This window comes from Polyodon spathula, chromosome 13 (genome assembly GCF_017654505.1).
Source record: "Polyodon spathula isolate WHYD16114869_AA chromosome 13, ASM1765450v1, whole genome shotgun sequence".
NCBI lineage: Eukaryota > Metazoa > Chordata > Actinopteri > Acipenseriformes > Polyodontidae > Polyodon > Polyodon spathula.
In genome coordinates, this window is record NC_054546.1 from 30354664 (window position 1) to 30378119 (window position 23456).

The 23456-nt window shown below is 38.4% G+C and overlaps 1 protein-coding gene across 1 annotated transcript in view; it reads left to right on the plus strand.

Moving 5' to 3' along the window:
- Positions 1–23456, plus strand: part of LOC121325542 (cadherin-13-like) — a 356087-nt gene that overhangs the window by 92572 nt on the left and 240059 nt on the right. Inside the window, exon 3 of the mRNA XM_041268193.1 lies at positions 14287–14498. Within this exon, the coding sequence (XP_041124127.1) occupies positions 14287–14498 (212 nt within the window). The remainder of the gene's footprint in view (positions 1–14286; positions 14499–23456) is intronic.

Here is a 23456-nt window from a genome sequence, read left to right on the forward strand (position 1 = left end):
CTACTTTTTCTTTTGCAAAAATTAAATAGACCTTAATAACTCTGGAGACTCACAGCAGTTAAGTCCAAGAGTTTCTCATGATTTGTTTTCTTCACACTAGCAAAGAGAGCCTTTTACAGTTCGCCACAGAAGAGACAGAGAGACGCAATCACTCAGGGTAGGAGGAGATGCCCGGGGGAATGAATGTGGGCAACCATCCGGAAATAGGAATGAAGAGTGGACCTTTTGTTGAAAAGGAGGAAGAGCATGTCAAACTGCAGGGAATGAAGTCCTCATTCTAACCAATATAACTTTTATTAGAGATTCATTTCAAAGTATCACTTTTAAACCATTATGATAAGTATCTTATATCTGCTGGGACACCCGGTGCTGGAATGTACATAGAGGAAAATAGGCAATTTCATTATTTTTTAGATAAAAGTACTTACCAGACTTGCAGGCTCTTTTTGACACAGCTTAACCAAGCATTGCAACAGGCACAGGACTGTTCCTATATTAGACAGTCACTGTAATGAGAAATCACTGTTCAGCTGTCACATTAAATATGGTGTGCTTAAATTTCCATGTAGTCTTGAGATCATAACTGATTGCAGTTACAGTTTGGCCGGGATTAGATCATAGATTCATGTCATGGCAGATTTGTATAAAGTGTGGCACAGTCATCGAAGGACGCTACATAAATTTTAAGAGGTTGGGTCTAGAAACCTCAGATCTAGTATAATTTATGAGAAGCTAGGTTGGGTTTCTGCAGGGTGCGTGGCAGGCTGTAGAGGCCGGGTTTTCAGCTGTGACTCAGCTGCTTACTTTTCATTCATCCTTTTCCTATTTTTTTGGCAGTCATGGTTTGGCGGCTTTGTCTTTTGGGGGAGGTTGCCCTACAAGCCACTTCCAATCTGTGGCACTAGACTACATGATGTCATCGTGTATTCACTAGTCTGCCAGCATTGCGGATAGCTGTCAACACCCATGGACAAGGTCTCCGGCCAAATTCATCATCCATCATTCATTTGTGTTCAGTTGCAATTTAAATCATCTTCATTGTAGATTCTCCATCCTGAATTAGATAACCTTCCATATACAATACTTTGTTTTATGTCTTCAGCTGTTCATCCAAAACTTCAAAATGCTCACCAAAATCTAAGATAGACCAATGTGTTAGCCAGTGTTTGAACAGTACCCTGATGAAGGCACTAGCTAAAAGGTTTGTCTACTTGCTTCAATTTCTAATACATTTTACCTTATCTTAAACTGATTTTAAGATAATTTACCTTTCAAGTGCCGTTGTTGACATTGATAACAGTAAATACCTTTATCCCTGTTACATGTATAAAACACTTTAAAAAGCATTTTCTTTTTTTTACAATATAATTTCTTAAGTACTTGAATGATCAGGATTTCACAGCAGTTTTTAAAATCTAGGGAAAGATTTCTGATATTTGGATGAGTGAATACAAAAGTTGCAGGGTAGACAACAGTAACTCTGCAGTGGCAATGAAAAGGCTAACCTAGCTCAAACATGGCGTGCTGTCAGCTACAGCTTATCTGCTATTTGTCACAGCTATTTTTGAAGTAGTCATCCTGTATCATTTCACTTGCATTTTAAAAGCGTGCAGCACAGCTCAGAAATAATTTTCTGTAATCTTGAAAGCTCTGTCCCTCTGATAGCAACTTTACGCTAGCTTCCGGAAAGTAACAAGATGGCTCTGCAAGCTAAATTCAGACTGTTAAGCTTCTATAAAATGAAAACTGCCAAAAAACAACAGCTGCTAAAAGGGTGATATTGGAGGAGCTGCAAATGAATCTGAAGTTGCTGACTCTTCTGCTCACACAGATTAGAAGCGTTCTTCTCGAGTTGTTGTTATGACCTCCACCAACTGCTACCTTGTAACAAGGGTAGAGTAAACACTTTTGCAGATTTGTTTCTTCGACCATTTTGTCAACCAAAGCTTCCCCCGGAATCCAAAGTGCCTATTTGTATCACAGCGGCATCAAATAACTGTCTTGCTGTCATGATATTATTATTTATCAGAAGCCAGTTCTAAATGTTGTGGATGTCTTTCCCAGTTACGATACAAACGCTTAAATTGATCATGCAATGACTTCATCATAACTCAAACACTCAAGCATAATGTACTGTATAATGGTTTATTAAAATAATAATAATAAATAGATCTCAGGCTGAATTATGCTGAAACCATTTTGTAGGTTTTCGAGATCTTACAAGAATACCTTACTCTTTTTTTATGCAATTATTCGGCACAAAAGCAATGCATTTTCTACCAAATAAATAAGTAAATGGTTGCTTGTATAGATATATGTCAGATTTTTTTTTTTTCTTAATGCTGATATAATACTAAAAGTAATAATAGTGAGTGCATAGGAGATTATGTCAATAGGAGATTTGACTAGTCCCTTTAGCCTGGGGGTTTGGGGTTGGAGGGGGGTATTTTGGTATCTCCCGGCTGGTTGTAATGTAGAAACTGAAAATATATTACCTGAGGTGTCATGTCGATGACACACCAAAGACAGGATGTGTCCCTCTGATGACAACCCAGCTCATTCATTCCAGACGGCTGCCATATTGAGGCGCTAGGGAGGCCGCCAACATTACACTTCAGCCACCAACACTGGCACAATAAGAAATTCCTGTTAACTATTGAAGGAAAAGCACCAAAGGCTCATATATTACAGCACAGCTACCTCTTGGCTGGTCCCCACAACTGCTATCTCATTTTATCTTAGCAAAAGCTGAGTCCAGTTGTAGCATGAAGTAAAGAACAGTTACTTTCATTTATTAAAAATGATAACATTAATGTACTACACCAAAAAGGGTTCATACATTGAAACGACTGATTTAGAAATCCAATTTTGAATGTACAATAGACTATGGATTGATAACCCTTGATGATTCATATCAAGTGTTGACTTATGTAAGTCTACATCCAGATAGGTCTTAAGTTCTTCCACCCTCCAACATTCGCAAACCTACAGCCAGCACTACACAGGAGGGAAGTGAGAATATTGCAGAGGAGTGAAAATAAATCTAATGTTAATTATCTTCAGTCATTCCTGTGAGACGGAATGCAATTTTAAAGATTTTTTTTTTTTTCTGCGAAGGAATGAAAGTATTTCCAATCAGCCCTTCTAGTCTGTATCCAAGATTTTTACTCACTGAAGCAGAACATTAAACTTCAAATGCTTCAACTTGTTTGAAGAGAATGCTGTAATCTGGACAGTGGCAGGCATTTGTGTCACTGCAGTTTTAGGAATTTTCTTTAGGCCCTACGAAAAAGGTTGCCGAATGAAGCCTTGGAAATGATTTCAGACGATAGGGTATCCAGTTTGTGTAACACAGGTTTCTCTGGCAGTCAAGAGAATAAGACACAGTGGCAGATTACCAGATGTAGCTTTTACTTCAATAATGACAGACTGATCTATGGCAGGCAGCCAACTAGAACTGAAAAGCAGTGCACAAATTCAGAGCAACGCACCTTTAAATAATAACAATTAGAACCACTCAGAATTATGACAAACATCATAAAAAGTTAAGGGGGAAGCAAAAACAAAAACCTGCTTACTCTTTTTAATTTCTTTCCTGTTTTAATATCAGAGTACCAATATTACTGTTGTGTATGATTCTTTGTTTTTGTTCCTGCTTAAAACAAATATTGTTTCAGAAAATACTCCTGGAGACTGATTGCAGGGAAGGGAGGCGGGGAAGCATATTAGTGTTATGTTGTGTTGTGTACTGAAGCACAAAGGTGAAACATTGCCGACTGAACCCTGTGCAAGACTGATATACTTCCTCACATGTCTTGTCTTTACAGAACCAATTTTTGCTTGAATGGTTAGTAAGCATGGCAAATAACGATCTAAAGCAGAAACAACAATAGATAATCGTACAGAACACACAATAGGATAGTAAACCCATGAAATAATTAAATATTCAGAAAATGTTGTTTTATATATTTCACTGGAACAAGCCTGCAAGTGAGATAGGGTACTGTATCCTGCTCTCTGCCCGGTACCGAGCATATGAAACCAACTGTCTTTCTAGATAACATCACAGTTTTAAGGTCTATGACAGTACAGGCGGAAGAATTTCAAATCTGTCCTTCATCGTCCCCATCACTGCACCTATCTGCAAAGTGGAGGAGACAAGCAAACACACTTCATAATGCTGCTGCTGTGGTGGTATTATTAAGTTAAGGTTCATATGATAATCAAACGCTGCACTCTCTAGATATCAAAGTAAAAACAAATATCGACAGATTAACTCTTATGCAACAATGCAGACTGTATCGTAGTCACAGGTGGGTTTCATTTTGTTGTCTCTGGGCTGCCATAAATCTTAAACTTGCAACTCGTCCTTGTTGGTTTGCGGTAGGAAGGCGTGACGTGACCTATAACCCAAATCCACCTTGAAATACGTATTTATTTGCTCTTTGAAACACAATGATAACGACTTGTAAAACTAAAGCCTTTAAAAGTTTGAATAGGGCATGTATCAGAAAACATTAGTCTGTAACAATAATACAAACTGCAGTTTGATGTGGCCCCTGGAACACAGCTTGACTCCATTGGAGAGCGGAGGTCTGTGGAAATGCTCAACTTGTCCATGTAATGCACTTCATTATTTATGTCAAGACAGTATAAAACATCAGTTATGCTGCCAATGATTAGTTCATATCACATGGAAATGAATGGTTAATGCAAAGGCTTTATGCAAATTAAATTTGGTTGCTAAGGCTTTTTATTGCCTGGTTTCACCAGTGAGTTTTGACTAATGAAGCCACAGTGGAAAAGGAGAATGAGGAAAGTGCTAGAGACCTTCAAAAGCAGGACCATCGGCTGGATGGAAATTAAAAGTTCAGAAAATAAAAAAGGCTTTAGAAGCAACTTGTTGATTGCCCTGGTCCCAAGAGAAGACTGTCCAAAACCTAGTGTTTTAACCAAATGTTTTCAACTGTTCCCATCCCCTCTAATTCTTAAAAAATAAGAGTGAGATGGAGTACTAGTCAAGGGTTTGACTTCTAAGATCCTTTCATCAGGCACTTTGATCTGCCTCAATGGCCGTGTGCACACTAACCTTGCTGCTCTTGTAGAGTGTGGCTTTGATCTCTGAGGCTTCTGCAGACAAATCTACTGTACATTAAACTTTACAAATGTCTAAAACTCAATTGCATTGTATATATAATTCACTCTGAGCATTTTTAGCTGAGCAGACTTACGTTTTATTTACCCGTTATCCTCCAGTAAGGGTTGAGTGTTTGGATCAAATATTTTCCTTTTCAAAGGGTTGCTATTTATAAGTGCATAAGCAGAAAATCCATTCTACAGGTTTCTTCAGCCACTAGCTTCACACAGAAATGATAATTTCAGGATGTTTTGTAGATGATGGTTGTGAATAAGTGTGACTGATTAAAAAGCAATGGACAAGCTTAAAGTACATGGTAGCCAATTCATCTAGCTTCTTGGAGATTCAGTTATTTAAAAAAAAAAAAAAAAAAAAAAAAAAAGGCAAAGGCAAACATTTAAAAAAATATTCTGGAGAAATACACATTTACATAAATTCACTCAGGAAGAGTCCTCGTATTTAACAATGTTCGTATACTCCTAAGGCAATTGCAAAACACTTTTGCAGGCAGTTAGAGCATCAAAAGCAGGCGCACGTGTGGGCAAACAGACTTTGCCCACCTATGTGATTTAGCAACCGTGTTTTAGTGCCCACCCAGCAAGTTTGCGTAAGCGCTGGACATGGGCTGAACTTTATGGGAGTGTTCTCATTTACATACAAATGTAGCAATTTAGCAAACCATCAACAGTGCTAGCGTGTGCGTTTCAATTGACATGTGAAAACCAGGTCTAAACTGTGCACAACTTACATGGTCAACTATAAATGCAGCTGAATCTACCAGGGAAGCAAGTAAAGAGGATGAGAAAAAAGAAATATGGAATGTGCACTGGATTCCTACATGGCCAGACAAAGAGAGAGGAGGAAGAGACATCCCCAAATATTTAGAAGTCATCTGTCTTTTCTGAGCCTGTCTGACACACTAAATACAGCCTCAACAGACAATCACTGACATCTGCCAACTGCTTCAGGCTGACCTGGGAGGAGAGAAGGCAGAGCACTCCTGTAACACTAAGGGTACCCGCTGCACTAACATTTTATGCCACTGGCTCGTTCCAAAGTGCTGTGGGTTACTGTAATGTCATAAATATTTACGACCAAAATATTTGGTGAATCACAAACATTAAACCTTTTTTGCTCCAGAAATGTTGGCTACCTGTTGCAATATGCAAAGTATGTACTGTTAGTGGAATTTGATTATTTTTTTTTTTATTCAAATCGAAAAAACACATAATAAAAGGCTTGCAAATATTAATGGCTTTACAGTATACTGCAGACATGAACCACTCAGCTGTATCATGTGCAGTACGAGATGTACCTGCAGCTTTAATAAAGCGGGCAGGAGAAGTCATCCATTTCCCTATCTCCCATGAGCTGCAATAAAATACAAAGCAGGGTTTTCTTGGGAGGTATGGGTTTCCTGGTATCCTGGGAGCCATCGATTGCACACATGTGCAGCTCCACACAACAACACAGAATAGGCGTCTTTACATAACACATAAGGGGACCTATCAATGTTCTATCAACATGTAATAAGTACGTGATCTGTGATGCCAACAGCTACATCACAAATTAGTATGCAAACCATCCTGGCTCCGCTCATGACTCGTTTATCCTCGCTAATTCACAGGTGGCAGCTGTGTTTCAGTGGAATGACAGTCTGAAAGACTGGTTGATAGGGGACAACAGGTATCCCCTGAAGCGGTGGCTACTGACACCGCTGCTCAACATCACGACCCCTGCCGAACAGAGGTATAACTGTACCTTTAAATGTGCTTGTACTGTAATTGAGCAAATATTTGGAATCCTCAAAATGCCATTCCGATGTTTGGATGTCTCTGGGGGAACACTACAGTACACGTCTCAGAAGGTTAGCAATATCATTCTTCCTGTGTTTTACATAACATAGCTCTCTGTAATGGATGTGATGTTGAACGTACGGAGGAAAGATTACAAACAAAACAAAGTGTATATTCAGAACTGTTTTCCTACAAGGCCTCAAACTCCCAGAAGAAACTTGTATATGCTGGATGCATTCCTTCAACAAGAAATACAGCATGAAGAGTGCATGATAAGTTCAATAATGTTAGTGTTTATAAAATCTATATGCAAAAAATATCAATAAATATCACATTTAACATAGTGTGTCTCTTTCATTTAGGAAAATGTGAGGTCTATGAAGTGATGGTAAGGTATATTGATTTACTTCAGGATGTTTTGAACACAGCTGTGTAGATGGCTGAAGATGTCTAAAATGTCCTGAAATTATTTTGTAATCCTGTTGTGAAATATATCTCAGATGAGATATACTCGAATTTTGTACATTAATATTGAAGCATACTGTTGGACACCACTGGGTTAAACTCAGAGCCAGACTGAGAGGGACTAGATTGGATACCCTTAAAGATGTTCAATTTAGGGATATTTAGACCAAATCCTTACACCGTAGCTGGTACACAGAAAGAAAACAGTTTCAGGGAGAAATTCTGGAAGATCTTGTGGTCAACATCTCCAAAGGTTGGTGCCAGATACTTTTTGAAATGTCCCACCCTGAGCTTGACATGTGTTGACAAAGCATGAAAAACCCATGCTTTCCCCTGACTCAAAGAAATGTCTGCAGTGCTTTGTAAAGAGAATCGTATGAGGGATTGTAGCATTCTCAGTAAACTGTTCTGCTGTTTTCAGCACTCTCAGCAATAAAGCAGGTTTCTTTTTTCCCTGTCACGCAAAAGAGTGCAGCATCTCCAGACTCCACCAGCATCCATATGACACTTTCAATCAGACAGTTCATGAATTTAGACCTGCTAATTGGAGCCATTTGTTTTATTGTCCTCTTATGGTAATGTACATTCTTGAATTCAATACTGGTGGAAACCCCAAGAGAAGTAAGGGAGCATTTAAAAAGGAATGTTATTGGCTGGGCAGAGTGACTGCTATGCTATATGGGCTTCATTTACCTTTAGGAAGGCATAACAGTTCCCAAGAGAGTAATACAATGCAGAAAATGAAACACTATTTCAACAAACGTCAAGACTGTTCACTGTGTTCGTTCTTGCTTGTTTTACTTCCAGCAGTAGATAACATTCCTCAACTTTACATCAGCTACCTGAGACCTGTTTCCACAATTTGCCAGTAAAAGCAAACGGCTGCACCTCTCTGAGCTATGATCAACTTTACTGCTGGAATAAGTGAGCCAATGAAAAAGTGTTATGATCAGTTCTGTACCACTCCATGCAAAGTCTGCAGGACCACTCCAAATGCCAACAGCTGAACAACGTATCACCAATAAATACCACCTACACTCACCCCAGCAAAGCAAGTTTACTCTCAAAGAACGCATGTAAGGATTTATGCTTTTGACTGACAAAAAAGAGACAGCATGGCTGGGGTTTAGGTTACCCAGTATGCTTAAATAAAAAGCTGTTAGAGAACTCAGTGTGCAACATTTAGAATGGTAGAACAAACATTGCACAGTGTCATCGGAATGATCAATGAAATGATCAAGCAAAAAAGCCTTCAGGACACCTATAAATTAAACCACAAGGTTTGAACCTGAGGCCTCAGAGTTGGGCATCTAGCCTTCTGTGTCCGTTCATATAGCATAGTCCTTTGTCGAGCCTGACACCTCTTCAAAGTTGCACCGCTTCTAAATTCTCAGAAGCTGTTAGGGTTTGGTTGTCAAACCCCAGTGGCACTTCAGGCTTAAGTCATCATTCTTATCAATGTGCAACCTGCGGTTTTAATTATAGTGGAATTCATTAATATCTCTCTCTCTCTGTTTCTCTCTCTCTTTCTCTCTTGAGTTGTACAGTCTTGTGGCTGCTTCCTCATTAATACAGTAAGAAAACTATTGATCTGACAGTCCTCCCACTACTAAATATAAAAAAAAAAAAAAAAAAAAAAAAAACATAAAAAAAACTGATGTGAAGCTTGTTACTAAGAGGCTTGATTGATGCAGTTTAGTTGGCCCTAAGGCAGTGTTTTTGTGGAAAGTTCCAAAGGCTTTCCCTTCATGTGCTGCTATCAAAGAGCCTGTTTGAAGTGGAAGGGCCTGTACACCAGGGAACGCCTGTGCTCTGCTCTACACTGCTGGCTCTAAAGGTACTGTACTCCGCATTGTCGACCTCTCTGATCTCACGTTGCAGTCTGCATTAAACGAAGGTCAATGCGTGCTTTATTAACAGATTAGGCATTATTAGGCTTGCTACTATTCGATTTTTATTTCTTGTGCTAAATCGACAATTAATTTATTTATTTTAAAATAATTTACAGTTTTTTATCTTTATTTTGACTATTTTATCATATTCAACATGCAAAAAAGAATGTGCACTTATAATTCGGAGTCTGAGCCCCCCATCTCCTACTTTAGCATAGTCGGGCTCAGTCACAGAAAGACAGACGGGCCCGCTCCTGCTGCGGAGACTTGAGCCATCGGGAAGGGCATTCTGCACAATATTCATTAAGTGTTTTTCTCTTTCGCCCCGTTTCCAAATCTAACCAGTAACTCACTGTATACTTAAAGCAAAAGCTTACGTACACCTTAACCCGCTAATCTCAAAGTAGGCGCTTTGAATGACAGGCGCTGTAGCTGGCAAATGAGAGCATTCTAGCACTGATTCCGTCAACGAGATCTGTCAGAACAGGACGAAACCCCCAGCCATTCAGAGTGGAACAGAGATGGGACAGACAACAAGTATAAAAACTACACAAGCTACAGATGATTTCTAAATTATTATTTTCAGTAAGAAAATAAAAAATAGACAGTGGTTTTATCGATGTTTATTGTATATAAATTTATTTCAGTCAAACTCATATTTTATGGAAATTCGACGTTTAACGACCTTTACCGATTTAATATCGAAAAATAACTAGCTTAGGTATTATTAAGACATAACAGTAGCAAAAAGAATACACTTGTGGGTTTCAGTCTAAAAAATAACCGGAAGAACAATGTGCCTTCCATCGGCAACTTGAAATAAGTAAAAAATATGATTGCTATTTACAGGTCGTGCATTAAATATGTCTATTTACACAAATGTGTTTAACACTCTGCTCTGTGGTTTCTAGCAGCACGGCTCCTGGAGGATTAACACACTTTTATTATGGATGAGGACAATTGGATTTTAAGACGTGGAGATTTGAAGGGTCAGGTAGTTCAGCAGGTTAATTCACTCACTTCTCCTGGATGTCACCTTTTGAAAAAGCCTGTGTTCAGCTCAGGTCATGAGTAAACTGGACAAATGCAGATTGTTCACATCACCAAACCTCAGTATAATTCCCAGGTCTGAGGGGAATGGAGGAGCTGTTTGGAACTTGGATGAAATGTAAGGGTTATACTTGGGTGATCACACAAGGAATTTTAATTTGGTAAAAAATAATACATGGATTATTGAGGTTTTATGTAATGTGTTCATGGATTCTTCCCGAAGGCATTAAGCAGCTGAGCAACTGTGACCTGTTACACAATTAACAGGTTTTAGTGAATAAATATGTTTTAACGACTACACATTTCTTCTTAAAGGTGAGATAGTAGCTAACAAAAAACTAACCAGCTGCTTCCCCTATAGACTGACATTCTCTGCAGCCAGTAACAAGCTTTGACCCCAAAGACACTGCAGAGGTAAAATAAGGAAGTGATAAAATAACTTCTTTAACATTGGGTAGAACCAAATATTGTGATATGCATGTTTGCTATAACATGTGTTACCTTCTGACTGCTTTTTTTAGACTTATGTAGCTAACAGAAATGCACGACAAGTAAGATTTATGAAATAATTTTTTGAACTACAATCACTTTAAGTTTTTTTGTGCAGATATTAAAGATAAACTTATTGAAGCTGCACAGTACATTTACACAGTATGATAAGTTTGTTTGCATATATGCATATTCAATGGCTGTATCTTTTGTTTAACTTGCACACAGAGGTTAGTGTTTAATATTGCAGTTCTTGTCTCAAACAATCTATGCTTCCTTTCTTTCACAACTGATGAAACACAAGCAAACAGAAAATGCAGTTTATTTGAAGAATGTGTTATTTTTTATAGACTGTGTGCCCCGAAATAGAAACAAAGACATTTCTAGAAAGTGTTCAACTATTTGATGGAAAAAAGAGCACAGAAGAACAGACTGAGACATAATGAGTGCTTGCCGTTGTAGTTGAGAATCTATAACTGTATTTAATGAAAGCATAAACTTCACATATGTTTAACTGTTCCCTATTTGCCTTTGCGTGTCAGAAAACTTGTAAATTTGATTCTGTGACTCATTAATTAAGTGCAATGTGTGGAAAGTACAGATTGGAGCAACCAGTAAGAATTGTAACAAGTACTGTGATTTATGTCTGGAAAAATGTGACTAAGTGTGACCACTTTCTGTTGGCTGGCTCAGTTTCTAGCTGCATAATTTTCACAAGATGCATACATAGTAGGGGTGTAACGAATTCCATGATGCATATCATAAGTTCAAAGTCGTGATCCGATATGTAGCTTGATGCATGTCATGCAGATGGGCTACTTGTATGATGCATAATAAACAAGATCAAATGATCAGTTATTGATTGACTGTCTTCTTAAAGTGTAAGGGAGAGTATGTATTGTAATCATACGAACAATACAATATACTTATTCTTCAGTCATGAATCACTTTCTGAACGACAGTGAGCTATGTTGTGCTTTTGGTCTTGTATCACGATATATAGGAATACAATATATAATGCAAAGAAACATAGTTACACCCCTAATACTGCACATACATAAATGCATAGATCCACACAAAGCATATTAACAATACACAATTCCTGTTGTAATTCTTTTTTCTGGTAACACTTTAGTCTGGTAACACTTGCAATAGAGCAGCTCAGCTCTCTCCTTTTAGTCCAACTTCTTTGCAGGTAAATCTGCCCAAACAATTACTGAAGTCTTAGAACATGTTTTGTAAATTCATTGTAAAGGAAATTAATAAATCCCCACAAACAAATTACAAATAAATAATTAACTGCAAATAACAAATCTAATTAGAAGCGTCCATCCTGGTATGTCGGCGCAGATAATGATCTCTCCTGGCTATTTGAAAGGACAGCTGCAATCTTCTCTGAGGAATAATAAACAAAAATAGTGTTTTCCTGTTTTGCTTGGCACCCTGCAGGAGATAACATCAGCTATAAATGCTACAACTGCTCTATCTTTTTGCACAAGCAGAACAGAACAATGCAGCATCTCTGTCGGGATACACATTTAGAAAGCTCATTTCACTGCTGGCTGTGGATTGGAGTTCCCAAGGGGTGGCGCACTATTGGTAACGCTGCCCAGGGAGGAGGGCTTAGGTCGGCCAGGGTGTCCTCGGCTCACCGTGCACCAGTAACCCCTGTAGACTGTCCGAGCAACTGTGGGCTTGCCTGTAAGCTGCCCAGAGCTGCATTGTAGATCTGGGTTGGCTGCATGGCGGGCCTGCAAGGTGAAAAGAAGAAGTCGACTGATGGCACACGTTTCGGAGGACAGCGTGTGTTCATCTTCGCTGCTCCCGAGTCATCACGGGGGTGGTAGAGGTTGAAATTGGCGACTACTAAATTTAAAAAAAAGAAAGCTCATTTGAAAAGAAATGTTATTTTTACTTGGCTGAATGTCTATTATTGACATTTTTTGAAGGCAGCAGGTGATACCGTACTAGTCTACCGAGAGGACAAAAAATGTATTTATTCCTGCTGTTGATAATGGAGGAATAAGCAGCCCTCCATCTGCCAGTTTGTGGAAAAGCTTCTGTAAGTAATCCACCAGGGGGCTTGCTGTAGCCGTAGTTTCCATTCTATTATTATAATGTAGACAACAAAAGAAAAACAAACAATCAAATGCCTCTAGCTGGAGTCAACAATATGTAATACACTGTCTTCAGGTTATCATCTACTACCTGTGCTGTAACAGTTCAAACACAGCCTATTTTTCTTCCCTAGTGTCACCTAGCAGATGAAAATAGCAAAGCAGTGACTGGTGGAACAATTAAGCAACTTATGAATGTTCATGCATTCCAACTCATCGTCTCTGATTTTGTATCACACACCAGTATATTAAGTTGGTACTAATAGTATAATGATGGAACCTTTCTGTAATGTTTTCTGTTGGGTATTGGCTGATGCTTATTAAAAACAATGAGCTGGGCAGGTGACTAAGGGCGATAACAGTAATTGATTTGTAATTAAATAAAATATGTCCATTGATATTTTGTTTGTGAACTTACAGTAGTAATTCTTAATTTTGTTACGATATACCATAATTATAACCTTAATTATACCATACAGTAATTATATCACCTTAATTGAAAGATACTTTTATTTAGTTACTTTATTCAGTTTTTCATTAGTTGAAGTACAGTTACACTGCACTGATGAGCCCAAAACAGAGCAAAACATGTCTGTAGTTGCTGAGCTCTATCTTCTAAAACACTTTCTGTAGAAGGTTTTTTGGTGAGTTTCTGCAATTTGATTGGCTCTTGTAATGCTGACATTTGCATAATGACAAGGTGGTAAACCATGCTAGAAATAATGGTAAACTATGGCATGCTTAGCATAAAGGTGAACACAGTAAACATGCCTATTAGAATCAAAGCAATATGTAAAATGCAGTTTAATCGTGGTTTTGATATTGTTAGTGCTGGTTCATATATTTGTATATATTAAGTAGATCACGTGTTATTTGTTGATTTCACCTCTATTGGCTAAGGTTCGATATAGAAGCAGGTAAGCTCACTCTGTCATCATTTCCAAAAGTATTTTTTTATTGAGAATTTCAGTTGATTTGAAAAGTTTCTTTAATTGTGAATGATTTCTATTCTTTTGCCAGTCAACTACGAGACAGAAACCCTTGTGACAGAAACTTTCAATTAATTTAAAAAAGGACACTATTTTATGCATGATCTCTTTTGCAAAGGTACAGTAGATTCTTAAGTTGTGCTTCTAGCCAGCCTACCTTTTTGTGTCTTTTTCATATCCTGGATCATTCTGAATGAGCAATATTGATACCTTTTCCCTGACCATTGGAGAAAACAACAGTGTCAGCTAAAGTATGCAGTGTTATATGTGCTTTGACGCGGTGATACTGTCAAAGCAGTTTTCATTTGTCTATTCCTATTTGTAAAAGTAGTATTTATTATTTTTTTTTAGTTAACTTTGATGACTGTCATGGAAATGAAAATGTGAACTTTGAGGTGTCCCACCCAGCCTTCATCGTAGACGAGGATGGGTCAGTGGTCCCCCACAGAGATGTCACAGACAGCGGCTCCACCCTCTTCATCCACGGCCGGACTGCCTTTGCTGATGACATGGCAGAGATCAAAATTCATGGAGCTCCGGAAAGACGTACTCCAACTTTGAAGGTAAAGAGTCGCCTTTTCCAGTTGAGGTGAATGCTGTATGAGTCTATAAGGACATGTCCCATGAGACAATTTATGTGTTCATACAAATACAGTCTACCAGGCACCTTTACAAAATAGGCAGTGACTGTTTGGCTTAAACTGTGCTGAGTATCGTTGGAGTGCTATATAGGATTCTGTGTGTTGCGTCTTAATAACAAAGACAGATGACTTCAGGACAATATTCCAGTAACAAATGGCTAGTGGGAAAGGGGAATATTAAAAACTATTGTTTGTAATGGAGGAAGAGAATGGTTCAAACTTATACATATCCAAGATATGGGTTCATATGACGGTTGAAATGACTGCCCCACTTACTTCCCCACTAAACCCAATGCCATAAAGGCTATCAAACCATACCAATACCAGCAATTAGGGGAGCTACACAACTTTGACTTGGCTGTCAATACATCCCTGTCCATCTCCCCTTGGTATAAAGTACATCAGCTTGTGCCAACTATCAATAACTGTTTACCTCACTGAGGGAGTGCAAAGAGACGGCCATCCACAATCCACAACCATCCACATGCCGCACACTGTTAGTTTTCCCATATACTCCCTGCCATATGAACAGATCTGCTGTGGTTACACAAAGAGAAGCATCATATTCTGTCACCGAGTGGTCCATTATTTTGACACAGAAAAGAAGTGAATGACAAGACTGAGTTTCTTTATATACTATATCTTTAGATATTTGTTAATAGAATATGTTTAAGTGACTTTTCAAATTGTGGTCTTTTTGTGCTAAAATTTAAATTTATACATTTACTTTACTACATATCTTTAGGGTCCTCGTTCATACGTTGATCATGTCAGTAACTGTGTCTGTCTGTCTGTCACACTCAACAAAGTGATAAATTGGCTGCTGACAGACTGGTCGTGCTTTGCTAATTAAATTTAAGATTGTTGTTGCACAAATCTTTTGTTTGCCTATATTATATATTTCTTCTACACTGTACATGACCACTGTATTGTTTATTCTGGCTAAAAAATCGACATTGAATACTTGGAAGCACCCACACACTTTAGCTCCATGAGTTGTTTTGGGGAAGAAACAACACACGAAGAAGCATGTTCTGCAATGACATCTCTGACATATTTTACATGCGTGAGATAAGCAAGCCTGTGTGGGAGATGTAATTGCTTCACGTTGAAAGCATATGACTATGCACCCTGCATTTTCAGTGGGAACAATTAATGTTTTTTGTTTCGTTTATTTTAAACAAAACTACGAACAGAATGCAGACCACACAAAGACATAAAATACTAACATTGAAATTCATTTTAAAAGGATGGAATGTGTTGCTCTATTACTGTTTCATTTTGACGTCTACCATAATAATACTTTCGCCTATGTGTTATTTCTTTTTATTTAAAGTGTACAGTATTTACAAACTAAAAAGCTTCAAATGAACAAAGAATAAATAAATTGCTTTGCTATCTTTTTTTTGTTTGTTTGTTACACATATCCAGAGCACATGTTGTTCTTTATCAGCGAACAGCTGGATACTTTTCAGCACAAAACTGAATGGCTATTCATTGAAGACTACAGTACTTGCACGCTTATATTTTTCTGCTGTCAGCCTATTAGGCTCTGCAGATTTATCAGTTTGATCATCTGCTATTCATTTCTGTCTTGTTTACACTCATAATTACATATATAGTGAAAGCATGGCACATCGTAGTACAGCATATTAAAAACCTTAAAGAGGAAGTCTCATATAAATTGTGTTGATCTTACCTTTTTATACGCATTTTCTGTATGTGTTAACATGTGTACAGCCCCAGACGAGTTCATGCCCGCAGCCATGAGTAAGTGTAAAATGTCGTGTAGTGTGATCAAAAGTTCACTTCTAAATAGGTGTATAATAGAATCAGTGTCCAGAACCATGACAAACCACTGGCCATATACGAGAGATGCTAAACTAGAGTATATGAAACTTTGGATCCTCACATAGTTGCAGGATTATTTAGGCTTTAGATTTAGACTTTAACTCTGGCATGAGAAGGGAACTAAAGTCAATGAAACAAGTTAGTTTAGTCACAGTTCAAGAATCCACACAGGTTTTAGAAACAAAAAATGGGTTGGCTTTTCAATAAAGCTTTGCAGTTTCTATCACACTCCAATGAATCATCCTCTTTTTAAAACCATGGTTAACCATGGTAACATTGGTAAACCTTTAGAAGAGTGTGTTATAATTTAAACCAACTTTAAGAATCGTGAAAGCCGTCTATAAATGTAGATCTTCTCTCTCATGTTAGGCTGACATCGTGCATATACATCAGCCTTACGGGAACTCTCACATTTATATAGGAAACAAACAAAATCAATCTACAGTATTCTTCCTCACAATCCACAGAGCTATGACAATATTATGCACTAAGGTCTTGAAATGGAAGTGTCATCTCTAAGCTATTGCAGCATTTAAAATGATTAAATGCAATGTATCAGGCAATTATACAACTTGCATTATGCTATTATCTCACATTATTCTTGAATTTATTAACAGGCATCCTAAAGGAGTAACAATTATTTTTATTGAGGCATCCTTGCAGCTGTAACCTCACAGGGAATTGGATATTTCGGATACTTACACTTTATTTTATTTCTATAACGGAGTTTACCTGCTCATTTGAGTGGAAGCGTTTACTCTTAAAATGGCTACCATTGCCATTATTGAATTCTATAAACCTGAAGTTGTCAGATACACTTTTCTCAGAATATTTGTCCCAGCACCACTGTTCTCTTAAATTCCCATCTGTTAGCGCAGCAGTGACGATGGGGTCGAATGTCCGTCCACTGTTTTCTGTCTGAAACCAACTCCAGGGCTTCATTAATCTTTAAGCCTTTCCGCTGCAGGTCATTCATGATGGTATCTATCTTGCAAATCGTTGGTCTTTCCTTAGGTTTTATTCCATGTCCCTCTGTGTGCATTGCCATGAGGGGTCTTCTATCAGTATCCTTTCTTGATACATGACCGAACCATCACAATCATCTTCCTTGAATTTTCTACAGCAAAGTTGTTTCCTGTTTCAGCCGCTTTCTAATTATCTCATCCTTTATCTTTTGCATCCTGGAGACACCTAGTATTCCCACTAGCACTAATAGATGAGACAGCAGGAGTCATGCTATATGGATTTGCAGATGGTATCCACCTCATAGCAATGCCCAAAGAGGATCGCCAAAGAATAACAGACAAGGTAGACCAGAAAAGTCCAGCTCTATTAAATATAACAAATAGGAACAAGCCTGACATTTTACTTGCTCGTTAAGATAGAAGTAAACTGACTCCCAAACTGCCCATCTTTTAATGATTCAAACAACAGCAATATTTAGATCACAGTTTGGATCAATGGAATCGATCCACTGTCTGCTAAACAATAGAGAATCAGCCCAGGCTTCCCTTTCACCTTTTCTTTTTCCTGTGAACGTGAAGGTATTTGGCAAAACACATCTGACAAGAGATCTGCCAGCCAGTGGATTGCGGTTTTCTAGTCATTTACTTCTGTAACACAGTTCTATATTGGTAGCTTTAAATTACTTCAGATAGATAGAGTAGGGGAAGGGGAAAGAAGGAGGCTGGAGTATAGGGTTGGTAATGGTAGAGGGACTCTTTTTAATGGACTTTAACAAAAAGTGCCTTAGCCGTTGTATAGTGGAGTCAGCTTGATCGCTTTGTGTAATACTTTATGTTTTAATATCTGTGTCAAGTGAGCAATTGGGTAATACAGTTGCACTGCAGTGCTTCTTTAAATAGACAGCATCCTGGAAATAGGTTGAAAGCAGCTGTCTGGGTACATATTGGAGAGCGCTACAACTGTGGGACTTCTTTGCAGAAGTTAGGTGCTGTTTCATTCTCTGTGTGCCCAAGTTCAACAGGGCAGAGCCTTGGGAGCATTTCATTGGTTTTCCTGTGTACTGCCACTGTTTGAACACTGTAGGAAAAAATGTATTTTTTTCTCAGTGGGGAAGATTTTTCTTACAAGGCAGATTGCCAGCTAGACCCAGATGTGTTAGTGTATACTGAAGCCAAAGCTAAGATAGTCAGTGATCCAGAGACAGCTGTCTGTTTAACTAAGTCAGTAGAGTATAAAAAAAATGCTTCTGTAAGCTATATATCTCTGATGTGAAAAACACTGCCCCTCTATACCACCCAGTGAAAACAAACTAACTTCCTTACAAGTTTCTTTTTCAGTAGATCATTCATTAATCTGGGATTTATTTTCCCTTTGGATTCAGGTGAAGCCCATTCAACCTGCCAGCAGGCTATAGATTCTGGACCCCACCTGACAGCACTTAAAGTTAAAGGGAGTTTAAGTTTTAGGTAGGGATTTTAATGACTGTTGCAGAGGGAGTGAATCTACAGTTTAATGGAAGGTTAAATAGACTCAAAGTGAAAGTAACATTTGGGAAACACTTTTTAAAATGATGGCTGCAAATTCGACATCCTTTTTTTTTAAAAAGAAACATGGAATTAATACAGGTAATTTAAATCCATATGAATAAACAGGGCGGAATTCAAAATTAATTACTTAAGAACTCGGAGGAAGTGCATACGATACTCAGGTGTTATTCCTGTGAGTACCTTATTATGACATTTGCTGTCATTTGAGGGATTATTGTTGCAATTGCTGAAATGCTATTATTATTATTATTATTAGTAGTAGTCCTAATTAGCACCAGTAGGGGGACTACACCACCCACCCAGTGGCAATCAGGTGGATCTGAACGCAGAATCTCCTGTTTACTAGACAGGCACTTTAACCATCTAAGCTACGCTGCCATGCAGTAGTAGTAGTAGTAGTAGTAGTAGTGTTTGATACGTCTGTGTTAATGTGCTTTCACCAGAATTCAGAACTGCCTTTCAGTTCTAATTGCCTGCCACAGACTTATGGGATCTAGGCTAGATCAATCAAAGTGCCTCTTATAGAAGTACCTGCCAGCAGCAGCTAGTGATGTTCCACTTTTGAATCAAGTTTCCTTTTAGTTTTGCTGGTAATACATGGCTATGCAAAAGCTGGCACTTACTAATAAAAACACATTTAACTGATGTTTCCTACATAACATATGTCTGTCAGACAACTAAAACAGAATATCAGCTCCTGAAAGCATAGCCAAAGCACTTTACACAGGCTTATGAAAAGCATTAGAGACCTTGTAATATAAATCCCTTTGAAGGTTTGCAAACATCATAGAAAGGTAAGAGGACAATAGGAGTGGGACACAGTTGCTTTCTCCACATTATAAATATTTTTCTCCATAATCAAGAGGTTTTCAAAGAGATCTAGTTCGTCAGTAAAAGTACCAACATTATTGTAGGTCAGCTGTTTGGATTCCCAAGATTGTTCTGACCTTCTGGCCTCCTCCGCAGGTCTGTCAGGGGACCAATCTGTTGGCTGATCGTCTTGGAAGGTTGTCATGTCTGTGACATTAAAGCCCAACCAAGCAAAGTCAAAAATGAATAATACTGTCAATAATATATGCAAACAGAGTGACTAGCTTTACAAGGACATGACTTTGCCGGATTTATTAACCCCCCTATTCAGGAGAGATGCAAATTTTATGTTGACGGAGTACATACTTGCTCAGCACTTCAAAACATTTTTGTCATAATGAACACTTCATTATCTGTTGGAGTGACATTTGCAGAGTTGCGGTTCACATTGTGAGGTGCAAATGTACATATACTGTGCATCCCCATCCCCTGAGAATGCAATATGTAATACAGGACACAGACATGTATGTAACTTACTTTTTTATCGAATATAATTTATTGGTCAAGAGTCTCTGTGTCAGATAAAAGGAGCTGTAAAGCAAGAAACTAACAGAGGAACTGGTATAATTTGTTGATCTACTTTCTATGCAATAACCTAAACAACATTTTCTTGAGTAAGTCATTGGAAAATAATTCTGAAATGAGCTATACAGGTTTCAAATGTTCAGTTTTTTTTTTTTTAATTTAGTGATCGACAATTATTTTTTATGTTTTTTTCCTCAATTTAGTAATGTCCAATTATTTTTAGGTTCACGGCTACCACCCCTGCGTTGCCTCGGGAGGTTCGATGACGAACACATGCTGTCCTCCGAAGCGTGTGCCGTCAGCAGCTCGCTTCTTTACACACTGCAGACTCACCATGTAGCCACCCAGAGCTACAGCGTAGGACGACAACGCAGCCCTGGGCAGCTTACAGGCAAGCCCGGCCAGACTACGGAGTCGCTGGTGTGCGGTGAGCCAAGAACACCCTGGCCGACCTAGCCCTCCCTCCCTCCCTCCTAGTGCCACCCCCGGGAGCTCCTTTCCTCGGTCAGCAAAGGAATAGCCTGGACTCGAACCAGCGACATCCAAATTATAGCGTGCATCGTGCATCCTGCACTCCACTGGATGCGCCACTCAAATGTTCAGTTTTAAAAGAAACATGATACCTGGTTCTGTACTTGGTTAAAGCTAGTTCTCAGTTTGCTTGCCTTATTTTCAGGAAGTGTGTTCCTGTTTCACTTCCTAGATCATTCTGCCTTGTCAGTCAATAGGGGAAGCAGCTGGTTCAAAACATAAAGGGATGGGATAAAATGTACTCGCCAGGTGACATATAAATGAAGTGCAGCACTATCTAAGACTAAGGCTTGCAAAATTAGATTTATTTAACAGTGTGCAATAACAGAAATCAGGTTTTAAAATTATTTTACGTTTGCTAAAATATGTGTTTATTTCAAAACTGAACCCTTGAGACCTCAATGTCAAATGGAAGCACTTTGCAGGATTGATTGGAATTATCTTGTCAGCTACAGACACTGTAATGGACTTGTATGTAAGACTGGTTAAATCATGTTCTCTCTTTCTGTCCAGCAGCATCTTGAAGATTAGTTTTCACCATATTAGTTCAGGTCATGCACATGAAGCTGCAATGTGTTTTAATACCCCTTTCTTGGTCTAACAACAGATTAAAAGATAATTAACAGCAGCATCTTAGCCCACTTCTCAGCCCCTTCATAAGTTGTGACGTTTTCCAGTTTCACAGATATTGTTTTCATTTTATTAGGTGTACTCGGAAGCCAAAGTCAGCATGAAATTAAGCTTTTAAAAAAGTAAACCCATATTTAACAGTAACTGCCCTTTTTCTGGTTCCAGGCCTATGTGAAGCATTATTGCTGGAATCAGTGTAAAATTGACTTCATGTGAAACAATCTGAGAACATCCATTCAGAAATTCATAATGTGCACATGATTATGCTTGGGTTGATGCTAATATTAAAGTTTGGAAAGAGAAAAAAAAAAAGGGGGGGGGGGGGGGATACGTGCTTCTGGTAGCAAATTGACACAGAGAAGCAGATTCTGAGGCAAAACCAGTACCACCCAGGTTGACACTGGAACAAGATAAGATGATAAGACTTTTATTGTGTTAATGGCAATGTGCCATCTGCCTATGGGTGGCAAGATGTTGGTATTACTCTGATTTATGGTCTTGGCATAGTGATGAATGCTAGATGAATTGAGCAATAAGGCTCAAACTCTAAAAGTGCCCAGCACTTCATATCTCCATGTTTCAAGCCTGTCAGGCTGCTGAAATTCTCCTTTGACTCCATCTGGATTGTGCAAGGCACATTTTTCTTTTAAAAAGGCTGGTGTTACTAACATGTAAACATAAATTAAGATTATCCAAACTTGCCAATACTGTACCAGAATTATTCAGCAAATTCTACACCTAATGCTAGAATGAACTTTGTAAATTTAGCAGGGTTTTATTTATTTGTGCTTTTTTTTTTTTAATCAGGGTACACTGCCAAATCTGAGAGTCCTTGAAAAAGAAAGGACATTTATTTCCCAATGCAAATGAGAAGTGTGCACCAGTGACATTTTTCATGGACAATAAATTGCTTGTTGTCGGCTTTTTGAACTTACAGTTGCATAAACAAGAATGATTGACACTGGGGTGTTGAGCTAGGTTATTGAGCTGCATTGCCAGGTGCTTTGCCAGAGCCTTCGAGTAAGAGCTTGCTGTTAAAAGTGAAGGGGAACGTGAAGATTGTGCCTTCCAGATGTGGAGGGGCATGCGGTGTCTCAGCAATGAGGCTCAGAGGGTGGTGCAGACAGGTCGTGAAGTTTCCTCAACTTTCCTCTCACTCTCTCATTTATCTTGTTCTCTCCCTCTTCTAATATTTCACTCACTCTCTTACTCCCACTATTATTCTCATTCTCACTCTCTCACTCTTTCATTCTCACAGTCACTTTAATTATATTGTTCAGTGACCTTTCCAACATTGGAAATTCACATTTTTCAATGAGTTCACCCTTCGCCCCTTGAGACCAAAGTAAATGTCATCTTACTCATACCCCTATAGAAGTGACAGTTATTGACTAAAAAGTCGCTCCCAAAAATGGCTGACCATGACTGTTGTTTAAAGAACTGTGGTTTAAATTGGACATCAGTTGTCTGGGCCAAAATCATAAAGGTCTATCTTTCATAGAACTGGTATCACAGTTCTGTGAAATCAGCCAATCTGTGAAACCAGTCTCTCTATTGGGATAGCTGTGCTTAAGAAATACATACTGTAACCGTACAGCTTTGAAATAAATAGTGCTATAGATATGTCTCAGATACAGTGAGTAGCTAAATAGTAAATGAGACAAAAGAACTGAGACAAAGACCAAGCAAGTATTGGTCCAATTAAGGCAATACAAGACACTGCAATTGGACAGTGACCTAAATGTAATATTCCAGTGGATCAAAATTCTTCTCACTTTTGGTGAATTAATAATGCATTAAAGGGGTCCATTAGATCACCAACATGTTCCTAACACTTACGTGTTAATCGGCTATTATACAGAAATGTGTTTTATGTTTGCATTTTTAAGAACATAAGAACATAAGAAAGTTTACAAACGAGAGGAGGCCATTTGGCCCAGCTTGCTTGTTTAGTTGTTAG